We start from the raw sequence: 14,868 nt of genomic DNA on the forward strand, positions 1-14,868 counted from the left end.
TGGAGAGTTTAGAGGGCAGGAATACAAGGAGACCTGGAAAACCGGATAGCCCTTGGGAAGTTTCAGCCTGACTGCAACTGGGTTCACAAGAGTGTTTATCTCAAAAAGACCCACAAACATTGCGCCCAGCTTCCTAGGGGACCCAGCAAGATGCAAATCCCGTGTAGATAGCCAGACAATCTAGCCAGGAAGATACCGGGGCAGGTCTCCTGTGACGGTCCGAGATCACACGGTTCTGGGCTGTAGTGCAGACCAGTGCCGTTCTAGTGTCCTTCCAGATCCTGTGGCCCCGCCAAACGTGGGAGTGCACCGACGGAACCGTCACCTTAGCCTCCTTGCCCAGGAACAGTGGTGGCTGAAATCCATACACACTCATGAAGTGTGACCTACTGGTAGCCTAGCTGACAAGGGTGTTGTGCACATACTCAAACCGCGGAAGATGCGAAGACCGGGACCACGGATGTAGTAGACAAACACATCGCAGTGCTGCTTTCAGCTCCTGGTCGGTTCTCTCCATCTGTCCATTTGACTGTGGGTGATAGGCAGACGAGCATCTCGTAGTAGCCCCTCGGGCAGGGGTGGGCAAACTTTTCGGCCCGGGGGCCACATTGACCTTAAAAAAAGACTAAAGGTCTGTTCACACATGTAGAGCCAAATAACACCAGAATCCTCTGTGCCATTTTCTGGATGTTTGGAAATTTGGCTGCACTTAATGAAGCCTAAAACTCAGAGACTTTCAGGGAGTTGAACTTGTCACATTGGAGATCAATCAGTTCCAACTGCAACTCCCGTGGAACCGTTTCCGGGTCTTGTGAGAAAGGACATGACACCAGCTGTCATTTTTTCCAAAATCAAAAAACCGATGGCAGAATTGCTCATGCAGGTCATCCAATGATTTCCTGTATTTTTTTCACATGTGGGGGCCTCTTTTAACGCAACCAGTGTGGGGAAATGAGCAAATGACTTGTCTGATATTTGCTTGAAAAATAAAACCAGCTTGGTTTTGAAGGCGGGAAGTTTGCTTGCATCATGCACAAACTGTTTTTTTCTCTTGTAGCTTCACATTCAGCTCGTTCATGTGTGTCAGGGTGTCCACAGTAAAAGTTAAATGTTCAGAAATGTGTCAGTGTTCTCAAGTAGCTCCCACACACATTTACATACTTTTACTAGGATAGTGCGCCATCTATCGGGGGAAATGAGGGTATTGGATTGGATTGGATAACTATTCATCCCGTATTCGGGAAATTTCATTGTGACAGTAGCAGAGGGTGATTAAACAGAACAACAAAGCAAAAGCACCAAGTACAAAGCAAATCAAAGTAAATGTGATCAATAAGAATCACCAAATCAGATCATTAAGACAGAAAAGCAGCAAAAACACAAAACGAGCAAGAGTGGACGGAGCTACCACTGCCGGCTGCCACTTGAACGGTGCCATCTTGGTTCCGGTAGCTAAAACGGATAGACTCAAAAAGACGTTGTAAAGTTGGACAAAAACTGGAACCACACACAGGAAGTCTTCCACAAGATGGGGAACTTCTGAAGACTGTGACCGAGGTAGAGAATATGCAGAGTCACTCTTCCAAGCTTATCCGCACAGTTCATCAGTAGTCTGGAGCTGAAGACAACAGCAGCAGAGCAGGACTCCGCTTCCGGCCTGGTAAGCGCCGACACCTCTTCTATCTTATCCCATGATGAATGGTTGGTCAGAAGCGTTGCTTCTTCTCCCGGCACTTTTGTCCAGCTCTGAATTTCCAACGGGATTGAGGTGTTGCTCCTTCTGCTGCGTATTGTAACAGCTAGTCCCATGTGGGTGACAGCGTAGGCATTGCTGATGGTTCGAAAAAAAGAAGTGGCAGAAAGAAGCCAGGCTAACAGAACAAAGAAAGTTGTAAAAAAAATAAAGTAAAAAGTACAAAGTAAAGTAAAAAGGAATGTACAGACGCTCCCCTACTTACGAACATTCAACTTACGAACAACGGTACATACGAACATGTCTGCAAATTGCGTTTAAGTCCAAAAATGTTCGCAAGTCCAATTTTGTATTTCGCGTCTTTTTCGGAGTAGTACTTCTTTCCGCCGCTAATACCGACGCCTGGCGCTGTGAGAGCTCAGCTCACCCAGCATCTACCTTCTTCGTTGCAATGCGGAAGTGCGTGAATGTATCTCCAGTGTGCAAAGAACCTTTTTCATTTGTATCATTAAATATCTCATGCATCCAATATTGAATATGGTTGGTAAAAAGCTAAAGGCTTCTATTGAGGGAGTTGCAAGGACGAGGCAAGCCATTTCATTTGAAACGAGTGGCAATAATAACGAAGCTTGATGCGCGTCAGAAAGTGGTGAGCGTTGCACATTCAGTACCATTTATAAACAGAAAGATCGAGCAGCAGGACCCAAATATTGAACGTTGCACAAAGTTTGCAAATCAATTGAATGATGCCATACAGTGCTACTGCATCATTTATGATGAAAAAAAGAAGAAAACTGCAATCGTCATTAGGTCGCTTCTTTTGGACAGTTTCTAATACATAAATCTATCTCTCTCTCTACAGTACTGTACATATTCTCTCCATTTTATTAAATGTTTTTTTTTCAGTACAAACCAATGCGTGTTACTTATACAAGCCTTAAACATACAAATGCACTTATATAAACCTTCAATATACTTATATAGGCCTTAAACATAAATTATAATACAAAATATAGCACTAAATCAACTTACAAACAAATTCAACTTATGAACAATCGCTCGGAACCAATTGCGTTCGTAAGTTGAGGAGTGTCTGTATTAAGAAATATTAAAACGTAATTAAAAAAAGATAGAAGGGCTGTAAAACACAAAAAACAAATAAGAGTGGACAGAGCTACTGCCACTGGCTTCTGCGTGACGGCGCCATCTTGGGAGAAAAAAATAATAATAATTTGGACAACGTTGGCAGGCCGGATTAAAAAGCCTAACGGGCTGTATATGGCCCGCGGGCCGTAGTTTGCCCATGTCTGCCCTAGGGCCTTCACGATTGCTTTCCATACTCATGAGACAAACTGAGGCCCCCTGTCTGACACAGGGTCAAGCGGGGGGCGATGAGTCTTAAAAATGTGGGTCACGAATAAGTTGGCGGTTTCCACCACCGTCAAAATGGCAGTATATGTCCCTTGGGGCGAGAAAGACCAGTGACAAAGTCCATCTCGATGTAAGACCATAGACCGGATGAGACCGGCAAGGGATGGAGTAGAACGCACAGGGTTACATCCTCTGGTCAACCGAGGACTTCTGGGACAGGACACCTCCCACTCCGGAGCTCAACGCGTCGACCTTGACCACACATGGAAGATCAGCGTTAGTATGAACAAGGAACGGAGTGCTTGTGAATGGCCGTTTAATTCCAACAAACGCCGTCTTGGCCACCACAGTCCACATAAATGGCCGTTACCCAAAGGTCAACCTGGTAAGTGGCTAGGCCCACATGCTATAGGTGTGGATAAACAGCCTGTAGAAATTTTCAAATCTGGGGAACCGTTGGACGTCTTTTCGTGACTTGGCAGTCGGTCACTCCACCACTGCCCTGATCTTGGTTGGGTTGGGGCAGAGTTGGCCCTTCTCAACAATAAACCCCAGAAATTGCACCCACTTGCAATGAAAACTTATCTGCCTTAAAAAACAATCTATTCTCCAGGAGGCCTCTTAAAACCATGCAGACATCTTGACAATGTTCATGCAAATCCTGTAAAAAGATTTGTCATCCAAGTATCCAAAACCGAAACCGTTTTACATGTCTTGTTAAATATCATTGATAAGGTTCTCAAAAACAGCTGGTGAGTTAATGAAGCTAATAGCCATAAGTAAATGCTCAAAATGTCCCAGTGGGGTCTTGAGGAGTTTTCCACTCACCCCCCTCCCCAATTCTGACCGAGTGGTAAGAAGTGCGCAAATCTAGTTTGGTAAAAATGGTGGCAGACAACAATGAAGAGAGTAGAAAGAATCAAACAAAAGTAGAGGGTATTTGTTCTTAAATTTTATTTCATTAAGATGGCGGTAATCGATCCAGGGCCTAAGAGACTTGTGTTTCTTATCAACGAAGAACAACCCCTCCCCTAATGGTGGTGATGACGGGCGAATAAGACCAGCGGCTAACGAACAGGAGATATACTTCCTCAATGCCTCTTGCTCAGGCTTAGAAACCTGGTACAGGCTTGAGCCAGGCAACAGTGCGCCCATCAGTAACTCTATGGCACAGTATGGTGGAAGCGTCTATGACTGTTCCACAATAAAAACTTGCTGGAGTTCATGATATTTAAATGGGACATTTGCCAAACTGACCGGAGTTGGAGTCGTCTGCAGTGCACTGGGAAATAACGATGCAGACTTCAAATAATGTGCATAGCAAATAGGGATGCAAGTCTCAGCCCTTCATGTGAGTCCCCACATGGCGCGCGAAAGGATCAAGGACGCCAGGTGGCTGGATTTACCAGGTTAGTGTCATTTGGAGAAATTAATTTCAGAGTTACTGCTCTGATTAGCTCGGGGTGAGATGACTGTTTCATGGACTCGTATGTGGTCGCCACGATTAAATGCCCATTGACCATGCGTTCTGCCCCTAAAAGAGTGTGTGATCTCGATGGGCGACCACCTATCAATCTTAAACTATCCAGAAACCTTTGTGAGGTTTGCATTTTCCTTTCTATGCCATGCAAATCAGTTCCGATCGTTCTGGGCCTCTCTTGGCTGAAGGTGCACGACACTAATATAGATTGGGATAAGGTGCAAATGTAGACAGTGCCATATTCAAAATATACATTTCCATCAGAATGTACTTCATGCTTGCTGATCAAAGTGATTGCCTCTATCTGATCATTTGGTTTGTGTAGCCTCTTCACACCTTTGCTTCAGCAATTTTTAGAGTCAATTGATGTAATGTTTTCATGGAAGGGATCTGCCAATTTCTTTGAGAATTGTTTAAAGACTGTTTTCTATTTCTTGACACCCACACATTGCACTTCCACAGACCATCGTTACTAAATCCGTGTAGACGCCAAGTCAGACTCAAATCAGACGATCAACCCCCTGAATCAACATCCAGACAACTTAAAAAAAATTATAACACCATTTCACTAGACACCAAACAATCTATTGTTTGGACACACTCCACAGTCCTAAACATAGTCTAACCCAACTCACACAACACATTGTGTCGGTTTATCTGCCGTAATGCCAATATAAATAATTATCACAACTAAAAAGAGTTTCCGCAATTAGATAAATTTGTAAAGAATTATGATAATGCTTTTCCATCATGCATTTCACTCCTTTTGCCCAGTAATTTTCCATACTTTTCCCATAACACACAGCCTTAAGCACGATAAAAGAGAAACAACAACAATAACGATAGTGGGAAAGATTCCTGGGCCCAATTTGATAGCATCAAAAAAACACACATCACATACACATTAGATCACAGCTGTGAGAACACTGGGAGACAGACAAAAGAAATAAAACATGAAGACACAGGATTGTGACATACAAGTTTGAGTGCACTTAAAACCAATTAAGACAACCGAATTCACTTACGTATGTCTTACTCTTTTCTCCTTTGCTATTAACATCCAAAATTTTGTCTTTTCATAACTACCTTTATCTATTTTTTCTGCGGGTCACCCTCCCGCAGTCCAAAGTGGGCGTTAGATTTGAATATAAATGGGTGTAGAGTGTAGTAGTGAGTATACTGTTTCAAGATCAGCGTGGGGTGTGTAACAAATACAAAACTTGAATGATAAAGGAAAAGAACATATGATCAGTGTGAATAATGTCAATTGAGCTATAGGTTGGTCAGAAAATACTTTGTATATGTATGACACCACCGATTCAGGGTGTCCCCTGCCTCTGGCTCGAAGTCAGCTAGGATAGGCTCAGCACCTCCCGCGATCTCTAATGAGGATAAAGCGGTTGAGATGAGAACCTTAGAAAAAAAAATCAAAAAACAACTCTCAAAATCAGAAAAACGGCCAGAGCTTCTTTATTTTTCAAGGTGAATGCAATGCGCTTCTGTACTAATCAAGAGTTAGGTACTTTTTCCCCTTTGGCGTCAATAAAAAGAAAAGAAAAATCACACGCACACAGATACGAAAGAGAGATGACGTCACACACGGCGGAAGCAGATAGGAAATATGGCCGACGTGGTGAGCGTCGGCGTCAACTTGGATGCCTTTTCTCATGCCATCAGCGGGATCCAGGCGCTCCGCTCCAGCGTCAGTCGGGTCTTCGAGTCCCTCAAAGACGGCATGAAGAACCGTGAGACGTTAGAAGGCCGGGAAAAGACATTCCTCGCCGTTTTCCAGGACAACCTACAGGCCGTCAACAGGGACCTCAAGTGAGTCGCTTCGTGTTTCCGCCGTTTTAAGTGTACTCCTATGCATTTATTATGTGGTTTGTGTAAATACCACGTACCATAGGGAAAATTGCATGTGAACGCCCGTCGTATGGTAAATTCTAATGGCGAGCTTGGAATTCCGAGTTTCTCTGAAATGCGGCAACCTTTTACCTTTCAAAATGGCTAAAAGCAAACAAGTATACAATAATCCCTCGAATATCGCGGATATTGTAGACCAGACATGACCGCAATAATCGAAAAACAGCAGAGAGGTTCACCGCTATTATTACTCCCATATTAAATGTTCTCGCAGCGATACATAAATACAAGTAGCCAAGTACAGTTATCAAGAAGTGTATTATTAAATATTACAGCTATAGGCATATAAAAAGACTCATCTCATCTCTTTCTGAATCACTTTATCCTCATTAGGGTCGCAGGAGGTGCTGGAGCCTATCCCAGCTGACTTCCGCCATTTTCGCCACAATTTTCATCTGTCTTCCAGTCGCAAACTTTTTAAAAAAATAATTAATTAATAGCGGGAAAAAAACGCGAAGTAGTGATTTCAGTATATGTACAGGTATGTTTTTTTCCCTGCATGGCATTGCTGCCTCCCGCACCGCTTCTGGTGCCCACGGGTCAGCTGCAGGATCGTCAGCCAGGAACCACCATTCATTGATGTTTCGCTCAATCCTTGAACATCTCCTGGTGGCGGAGCAGTCACAGAAATGTCTTCCTGTCACCCCTTGCAGCTGATAGCTGTTGTCTCCTGCGCCCATTGTTGGTGTTTTATTGCATCCGGAGAACACCATACCCACTGTGAAGCATGGGGGTGGAAACATCATGGTTTGGGGCTGTTTTTCTGCAAAAGAACCAGGATGACTGATCTGCGTAAAGGAAAGAATGAGTGGGGCCATGAATCGAGAGATTTTGAGTGAATATCATCAGCACGGGCATTAAAGATGAGACGTGGCTGGGTCTTTCAGCATGAAAATGATCCCAAACACACAGCCAGGCCAACAATCAATCAATCAAAAGCCTTTATTGTCATCATACACAGCTGCGTACAACGAAATTTGTGGTGCTACTCCAAGCTTTTCAAAGTGTGTTTTCCCAGTAAAAAAACATTAGTATACAAGTATAAAAAGTCACATAGGTGAATTCTAAATATTGCACCGATTCTAAAATATTGCACAGATTTCTAAGATATTGCACATTGTTATTGCACACCCAGAAGTTATTGCACAGAAGGGATTTATGTGTGTCGTGCTAGCTCAAGTTCAGAGTCCTGATGGCTGTGGGAAAAAAAACTGTCCTTAAGTCTATTTGTCCATACTTTGTGAGACCTATAGCGTCTGCCATAGGAGCAGCTGGAACAGGTTGTGACCAGGGTGGTATTGGTCACTGACAATGTTCCTGGCTCTGCTGAGGTAGTGAGGGCTGGCAATGTCATTCAGTGAGGGCAGAGAGCAGCCGATGATCTTCTGGGCAGTGTTGATCACTCTCTGCATGGCCTTTCTGTCTGCTGCCGTGCTTCCAGCGTACCACACGGTAATGCAGTATGCCAGGATGCCCTCCTCTATAGAAGGTTACCAGAAGCTTAGTGTCCAATTTGTTCCTTCTGGAGTGAATGCGATTAATGCAAAATTGATATGAAATGTAAAAAATAAAATAAGTGTAGGACAATTTAAATCAAACCATTATTATCATGTTTTTACATGAATTGAAATATTGCGGTTTTGCAAACTATTGAAAAAGTTCAGCATAATGAAAATAAGTTTATCTTTGTGTTTGGGTCCTTCTACTTGCGTTTTACAGTCAGTAATTCCAACATGTGTCATGCTGAAGTTGCACTTGAATGTTGTGCAATGTTCAAATGTCGGTCCTTTTGGAGACGATTGCCCCGCTGAAGTCGCACAAGATGAATCATTCATCAGAACTTGTAACTCAGATGATTCACAATGCACTCGTGTTACCGAATTCTTCCAGTTTACAGGGCAGTTGAATTAAGACAGCGGAAGGCGTAGCGATGGTGTGAATTTTAAGGCTTTTAAATTGGCAATTTGGTACTTTTCAGAAGTGGTTGCTTCCCAAAAAAGTAACAGTGAAAATTTTGGGGGATTTCAGGAGTATGTGGAGGTTGTCCGGAGTCCTGGAGTTTGCGTTGCATTTCCGGAGAAACTCCTGAAATTCCGGAGTAGTTTGCAGCCCCTGTATTACTGCACATTTACTTCTTTGCATTTTTTTCAGCTATTAATTAATTAATTTTTTTATTTAACATTTTTTATTTTTTAAAGTTCATAAAAATGTGAAAATCCACGCTGAAACTCGCAAGTGGAAGCTACTCCCCTGTCATCCGCTTGCTTCTAGGAATCAGCACTGAAGAGAGAAAAAAAAGGTAGTTATAATAGGGGTGATCCTACTTTGCGATTTTTCGATTATCACGGCCATGAACCGCAATATTCCAGGGATTACTGTGTGTGTGTGCGCGCGCACGTGCGGATGCAATTGTGAGCCCTGCTTCAAGACTGAATTTTTGAGATTTCACATTTAACTTGAAATTTTCTTTGGCTCTAGAGATAATTGTAATTTCGGGTGCCACTGTATATCTGTGAATTGGAATGACTTAATAGCTAATAGACTCAATCTTTTCGTAGTGAGAGGGTAGCAGACCTATTTCAAACTGATTGGATGTCTACCAATGATAAGTTATTGGGAGGTTGCATAATGGCTAGAGCAGTGGTTCTTAACCTGGGTTCGATCGAACCCTAGGGGTTTGGTGAGTCGGCCTCAGGGGTTCGGTGGAGCCTCTGCCACGGAGGCAAGGATTATCGATGAGTATGCCTGGCCAGAAATCTGTTAACTTGCTGCTCTCTTGTGGTAGTTTTAAGCATTACACTTTGCAGATTCGAAAAATACATGCCTTCTTCAGTGCACACTGCAGTGCTTCCGCATAGTCATTTCCGCTTGAAGTTAGTTGCATGAACTACACAACAGCACCGCTATTTTGTGAGTTTTTATTTTTGCCTTATTTTCACTTTGGTTTACAATGTTTTAACAAAAATAACAACCAAACATTGCTTAAATAGCTAAAATTTGTCATCCTTTCTTTTGAAATTGACCGTCAGTTTTCCTTACTTTTTCCTAAAAGGCATACTCCTGCTTCTGTATACCTGTACATACCGTATTTTCACGACTATATGGCGCATCGTATTTTTGGCCGCAGTGTCAGTAACGAGTGCTATTTCTGTATTTTAAACACACAAAGGACGCACTGTTTTTTAGACGCGCATATATATTATATATGAATATCTAACCGCAATAGCGCTGGCTACCGGAAGCAGCCCCAGACTCCTTTTCCGGTTTCCGGTGCGCAGAGACTGCTGGGATATATAGTTCTTGCACGCTAAAAACACGTTTTTAAAAAGGCAACGGAAGCAAAACTGAGCTCGGTTGTACTTTATTTAGCAATTTTACAACTTACGTCATCATCACCCACAAATCCATCATAGTCCTAATTTTCTGTGTCCGAATTGAACAATTGTCCAAATTAGACATCGAAAACGCTAAGTTTTATACGTTCGTCCAGGCGGCCACAATCCATTCGCAAATAATAGCTAGCTGGTAGCTTGCGTAACTTTTCCAACAGTGCTTTCCATGCTTCGTCATGCTGTGTTGATGTCGATGTATACAGGCCACAATCCATTTGCAAATAGTAGCTAGCTGGTAGCTAGCGTAACTTTTCCAACGGTGCTTTCCATGCTTCGTCATGCTGTGTTGATGTCGATGTATACAGGCCACAATCCATTCGCAAATAGTAGCTAGCGTAACTTTTCCAACGGTGCTTTCCATGCTTCGTCACGCTGTATTGATGTCGATGTATACAGGCCACAATCCATTGGGTGTATTGACAAAAGAACTACATATCCCAGCAGTCACTGCGCAGTACTTTGTCTACGGGAAAATAGTAGAGTCGGTGTACCCTATCAACTGATTCATTTTATTTTATCGTGATAACAATTTCAGTATTGGTCCATGTATAAAGTGCACTGGATTATAAGGTGCCCTGTCTATTTTTGAGAAAATTTAAGACTTATGTGCGCCTTATAGTCGTGAAAATACGGTAATTGTATACACGTTTGCTGTCCTATGCGTGTAACTGAAATGTTTCTTCCTCATCCAACCCATTTTTCAAAACAGATTTTTTTTTTTATAGCGCAACAACTCTTTTGGTTCTAAACAAGCAGGGGGAATCGGTGAAGCCGGGCGCCCCTGCTTGTTTTACACTAAAGTAGGGTTCGGTGAATGCGCATATGAAACTGGTGGGTTTCAGTGAATGCGCTAATGAAACTGGTGGGGTTCGGTAGCCCCAACAAGGTTAAGAACCACTGGGCTAGAGGAACAACAAATTGTATTTTTTAACTCATTGCCTGCCTTTAATGTTATTAAATGTTCATTCAAAATGGGATTCCTGGTAGCAAATTGCCAACTAGACTTGTGATCTACTCATTTAAATTCATGGCAGATGAACATGTCCACCAAGAGCCCATGTTGGTTGGGGCAACGTTCCAATCAGACCCAATGCATTGACTTTCAAATTACGTCATAACTAACTTCTTCGTCAACCGATTTTAAATGACTTTTATGAATGTAGCCAGTGACACTCAAAATGTGTTTCTATCAGCGAGCTGGAGCGTCTGAGCGGTCTCGTGGGCCGCCCCTCCGAATCGCACCCTTTGCACAACAGCGGCCTACTCAGCCTGGATCCGGTTCAGGACAAGACACCGCTGTACTCACAGCTGCTACAAGCCTACAAGTGGTCCAACAAGGTGGGTCTTGGAGGGTGACCTAGTACTTTATGACCTCATGATAATCAGTGTGATCCAAAATTTACAGGAACTGACTCCCAAAAGAGTAGGAAGTCACCTGAAAATTATGCATAATTCATAAGTGATTGAAATTCTACTGATATTTAAATGATTAATTAAAAGGAGGCGACCTACAAATATCTAAGATGAACAGGAAATTACTAAAATGTACAGGAAGCGACCACGGAATACTGCAAAATATACAGGAAACGACCCAATTCAACAGGAAATAACCTGTAAATAAAAGACAATTAACACATGACAGGAACAAACAGGAATTTACTGAGATATGCCCTAAACCAGTATTTCTCAACCAGTGTGCCGTGAGAGATGGTCAGGTTTGCCTGCTAAGAAGTCATGTCATACATTGTAATATTCTGTGAGAAAAAAATGTAATGTTAGAAGATTAAAATTGAAATATGACAAACTGTACAGACGCTCCCCTACTTACGAACATACGACTTACGAACAACGGTACATACGAACATGTCTGCAAATTGCGTTTATGTCGAAAAATGTTCGTAAGTTCGATTTTGTATTTTTTTTCCGAGTAGTGCTTCTTTCCGCCGCCAATACGCCTGGCGCTGTGAGGGCTCAGCTCACCCAGCATCTACCTTCTTCGTTGCAATGCGGAAGTGCGTGAACGTATCTCCAGTGCGCAAAGAACCTTTTTCATTTGTATCATTAAATATCTCGTGCATCCATTATTGAATATGGTTGGTAAAAAGCGAAAGGCTTCTATTGAGGGAGTTGCAAGGAAGAGGCAAGCCATTTCATTTGAAACGAGTGGCAATAATAACGAAGCTTGATGCGCGTGAGAGTGGTGAGCGTTTCACGGGCATACAACTTGAATCGTTCGACCGTCAGTACCATTTATAAACAGAAAGATCGAGCAGCAGGACCCAAATATTGAACGTTGCACAAAGTTTGCAAATCAATTGAATGATGCCATACAGTGCTACCGCATCATTTATGATGAAAAAAAGAAAACTGTGCAATCGCCGTTAGATCGCTTCTTTCGGCCAGTTTCTAATACATAAATCTCTCTCTATACAGTACTGTACATATTCTCTCCATTTTATTAAATGTTTTTTTCAGTACAAACCAATGCGTGTTACTTATACAAGCCTTAAACATACAAATGCACTTATATAAACCTTCAATATACTTATATCGGCCTTAAACATAAATTATAATACGAAATATAGCACTGAATCAACTTACAAACAAATTCAACTTATGAACAATCGCTCGGAACCTAACTCGTTCGTAAGTAGGGGAGCGTCTGTATTATAATATTACAAGATTCAAATTGTGATATTACATGTGTATGTATATGTATGTGTATATATATGTATGTACAGACACTCCTCAACTTACGAACGCAATTGGTTCCGAGCGATTGTTCATAAGTTGAATTTGTTTGTAAGTTGATTTAGTGCTATATTTTGTATTATAATTTATGTTTAAGGCCTATATAAGTATATTGAAGGTTTATATAAGTGCATTTGTATGTTTAAGGCTTGTATAAGTAACACGCATTGGTTTGTACTGAAAAAAAAAACATTTAATAAAATGGAGAGAATACTGTAGAGAGAGAGAGAGATTTATGTATTAGAAACTGGCCAAAAGAAGTGACCTAATGACGATTGCACAGTTTTCTTCTTTTTTTCATCATAAATGATGCAGTAGCACTGTATGGCATCATTCAATTGATTTGCAAACTTTGTGCAACGTTCAATATTTGGGTCCTGCTGCTCGATCTTTCTGTTTATAAATGGTACTGAATGTGCAACGCTCACCACTTTCTGACGCGCATCAAGCTTCGTTATTATTGCCACTCGTTTCAAATGAAATGGCTTGCCTCTTCCTTGCAACTCCCTCAATAGAAGCCTTTAGCTTTTTACCAACCATATTCAATATTGGATGCATGAGATATTTAATGATACAAATGAAAAAGGTTCTTTGCACACTGGAGATACATTCACGCACTTCCGCATTGCAACGAAGAAGGTAGATGCTGGGTGAGCTGAGCTCTCACAGCGCCAGGCGTCGGTATTAGCAGCGGAAAGAAGTACTACTCCGAAAAAGACGCGAAATACAAATTTGGACTTGCAAACATTTTTGGACTTAAACGCAATTTGCAGACATGTTCGTATGTACCGTTGTTCGTAAGTTGAATGTTCGTAAGTAGGGGAGCGTCTGTATGTATATGTATGTATATGTATGTATATGTGTATATATGTGTATATATGTGTATATATGTGTATATATGTGTATATATAGTGTGTATATATGTATGTATGTGTATATATGTGTATATATGTATATGTATGTATATATATGTATATGTGTGTGTATATATAAATGTATATAATAATAATAATAATAATAATCGGACATAGGCCCCTGTTGTAGTTATCACAACACAAAAAGCCTACTTGTCATCACACGCAGAAACTGCGTGTGACGAAATTGATGGTGCTTCTCCATAAGCTACGTTTACTCGGCAAAAGACCTAAATCTAGTACGGACTTGTAATTGGCATTCTGCTATTGTGGATACAGGTCGCTTACCTCTCACTATATATAAATGTGTGTATATATATATGTATATATATATATATGTGTATATATGTGTGTATATATATATGTATATATTTCAGCAACACTTATGTATTTATATATTTATTAATGTATTTATTAACTTACTTATTACCTATCTATTTATGTCTAAAATGCCTTTCCTATTTCTGCATCCTCACCCTCTTGCTTCTGTGACAATGAAATTTCCCGAATACGGGATGAATAAAGTTATCCAATCCAATCCAATACATATATCTAATATGTGTCGGTTTATCTGCCGTAATGCCAATATAAACAATATTCACAGTTAAAAAGAGTTTCCGCAATTAGATAAATTTGTAAGAATCGTCACAATGCTCTTCCGTCATACATTTCACTCCTTTGTCGAGCAATTTTTATACTTTTCTCATAATGCACAGACTAAAGCACGATAAAAGAGAAACAACAACAATAATGATAGCGGGACAGACTCCCAGCCCAGTTTGATAGCAACAATAAATACACATCACATACACATTAGATCACAGCTGTGAGAACACTTTGGGACAGAAAAAGGAGAGAGGGAAGACCAAAACAAAAAAACATGAAGACACAGGACTGTCACATACAAATTTGAAAATTTGCACTTATAGCCAATTCAGACAACCAAAATAAGTTATGTCTGACTCTTTTCCCTATTAAAACCCTAATTTTATTTTTTTCTCTTTATAACTACTCTTATCAATTATTATTATTTTTATTTTAATCTCTTTTGGGCTGAATTTACTTTTAACTGCAGGTATACCTTTTTCCTTATTTTGTTAAGCTGGTCAGCAAAGTAATATTTTGGCATCCATAAATTTAAGCATTTCAACCTTGAGGCGGACTGGTTCTCAACAAATTTTCAATACTGGATCAGCGCTGCAATTTCACCATTATTTTGTTTTCCTCGGGTTATAGTCTTCAACTCTTTTAGATAAGGGGTCGGTTGCTGGGCCGAGGTCCGGCCCATTAAAGGGTCTTAACTGCCATGGCCACGGTCTTCCCAGATATCGGCTCAGCCGCTGG

The 14,868-nt window shown here is 41.2% G+C and overlaps 2 protein-coding genes across 3 annotated transcripts in view; one reads left to right on the top strand and one right to left on the bottom strand.

Annotated features, from left to right (window-relative positions):
- LOC144092640 (uncharacterized) overlaps positions 1-5,639 on the bottom strand; it is a 97,278-nt gene extending 91,639 nt beyond the window's left edge. Inside the window, exon 1 of the mRNA XM_077625627.1 lies at positions 5,570-5,639. The gene's annotated coding sequence lies outside the window, so the exon portion shown is untranslated. The remainder of the gene's footprint in view (positions 1-5,569) is intronic.
- A 487-nt stretch (positions 5,640-6,126) lies between these two features.
- Positions 6,127-14,868, top strand: part of med27 (mediator complex subunit 27) — a 34,769-nt gene continuing 26,027 nt past the window's right edge. Inside the window, exons 1-2 of one of the 2 annotated variants that reach the window (XM_077625644.1) lie at positions 6,127-6,368; positions 11,053-11,197. In XM_077625644.1, the coding sequence (XP_077481770.1) occupies positions 6,166-6,368; positions 11,053-11,197 (348 nt within the window). In that variant the 5' untranslated portion in view covers positions 6,127-6,165. The remainder of the gene's footprint in view (positions 6,369-11,052; positions 11,198-14,868) is intronic. The other variant, XM_077625643.1, reaches the window with a different exon arrangement.

This window comes from Stigmatopora argus, chromosome 18, assembly GCF_051989625.1.
Source record: "Stigmatopora argus isolate UIUO_Sarg chromosome 18, RoL_Sarg_1.0, whole genome shotgun sequence".
In the NCBI taxonomy this organism is placed as follows: Eukaryota; Metazoa; Chordata; class Actinopteri; order Syngnathiformes; family Syngnathidae; genus Stigmatopora; species Stigmatopora argus.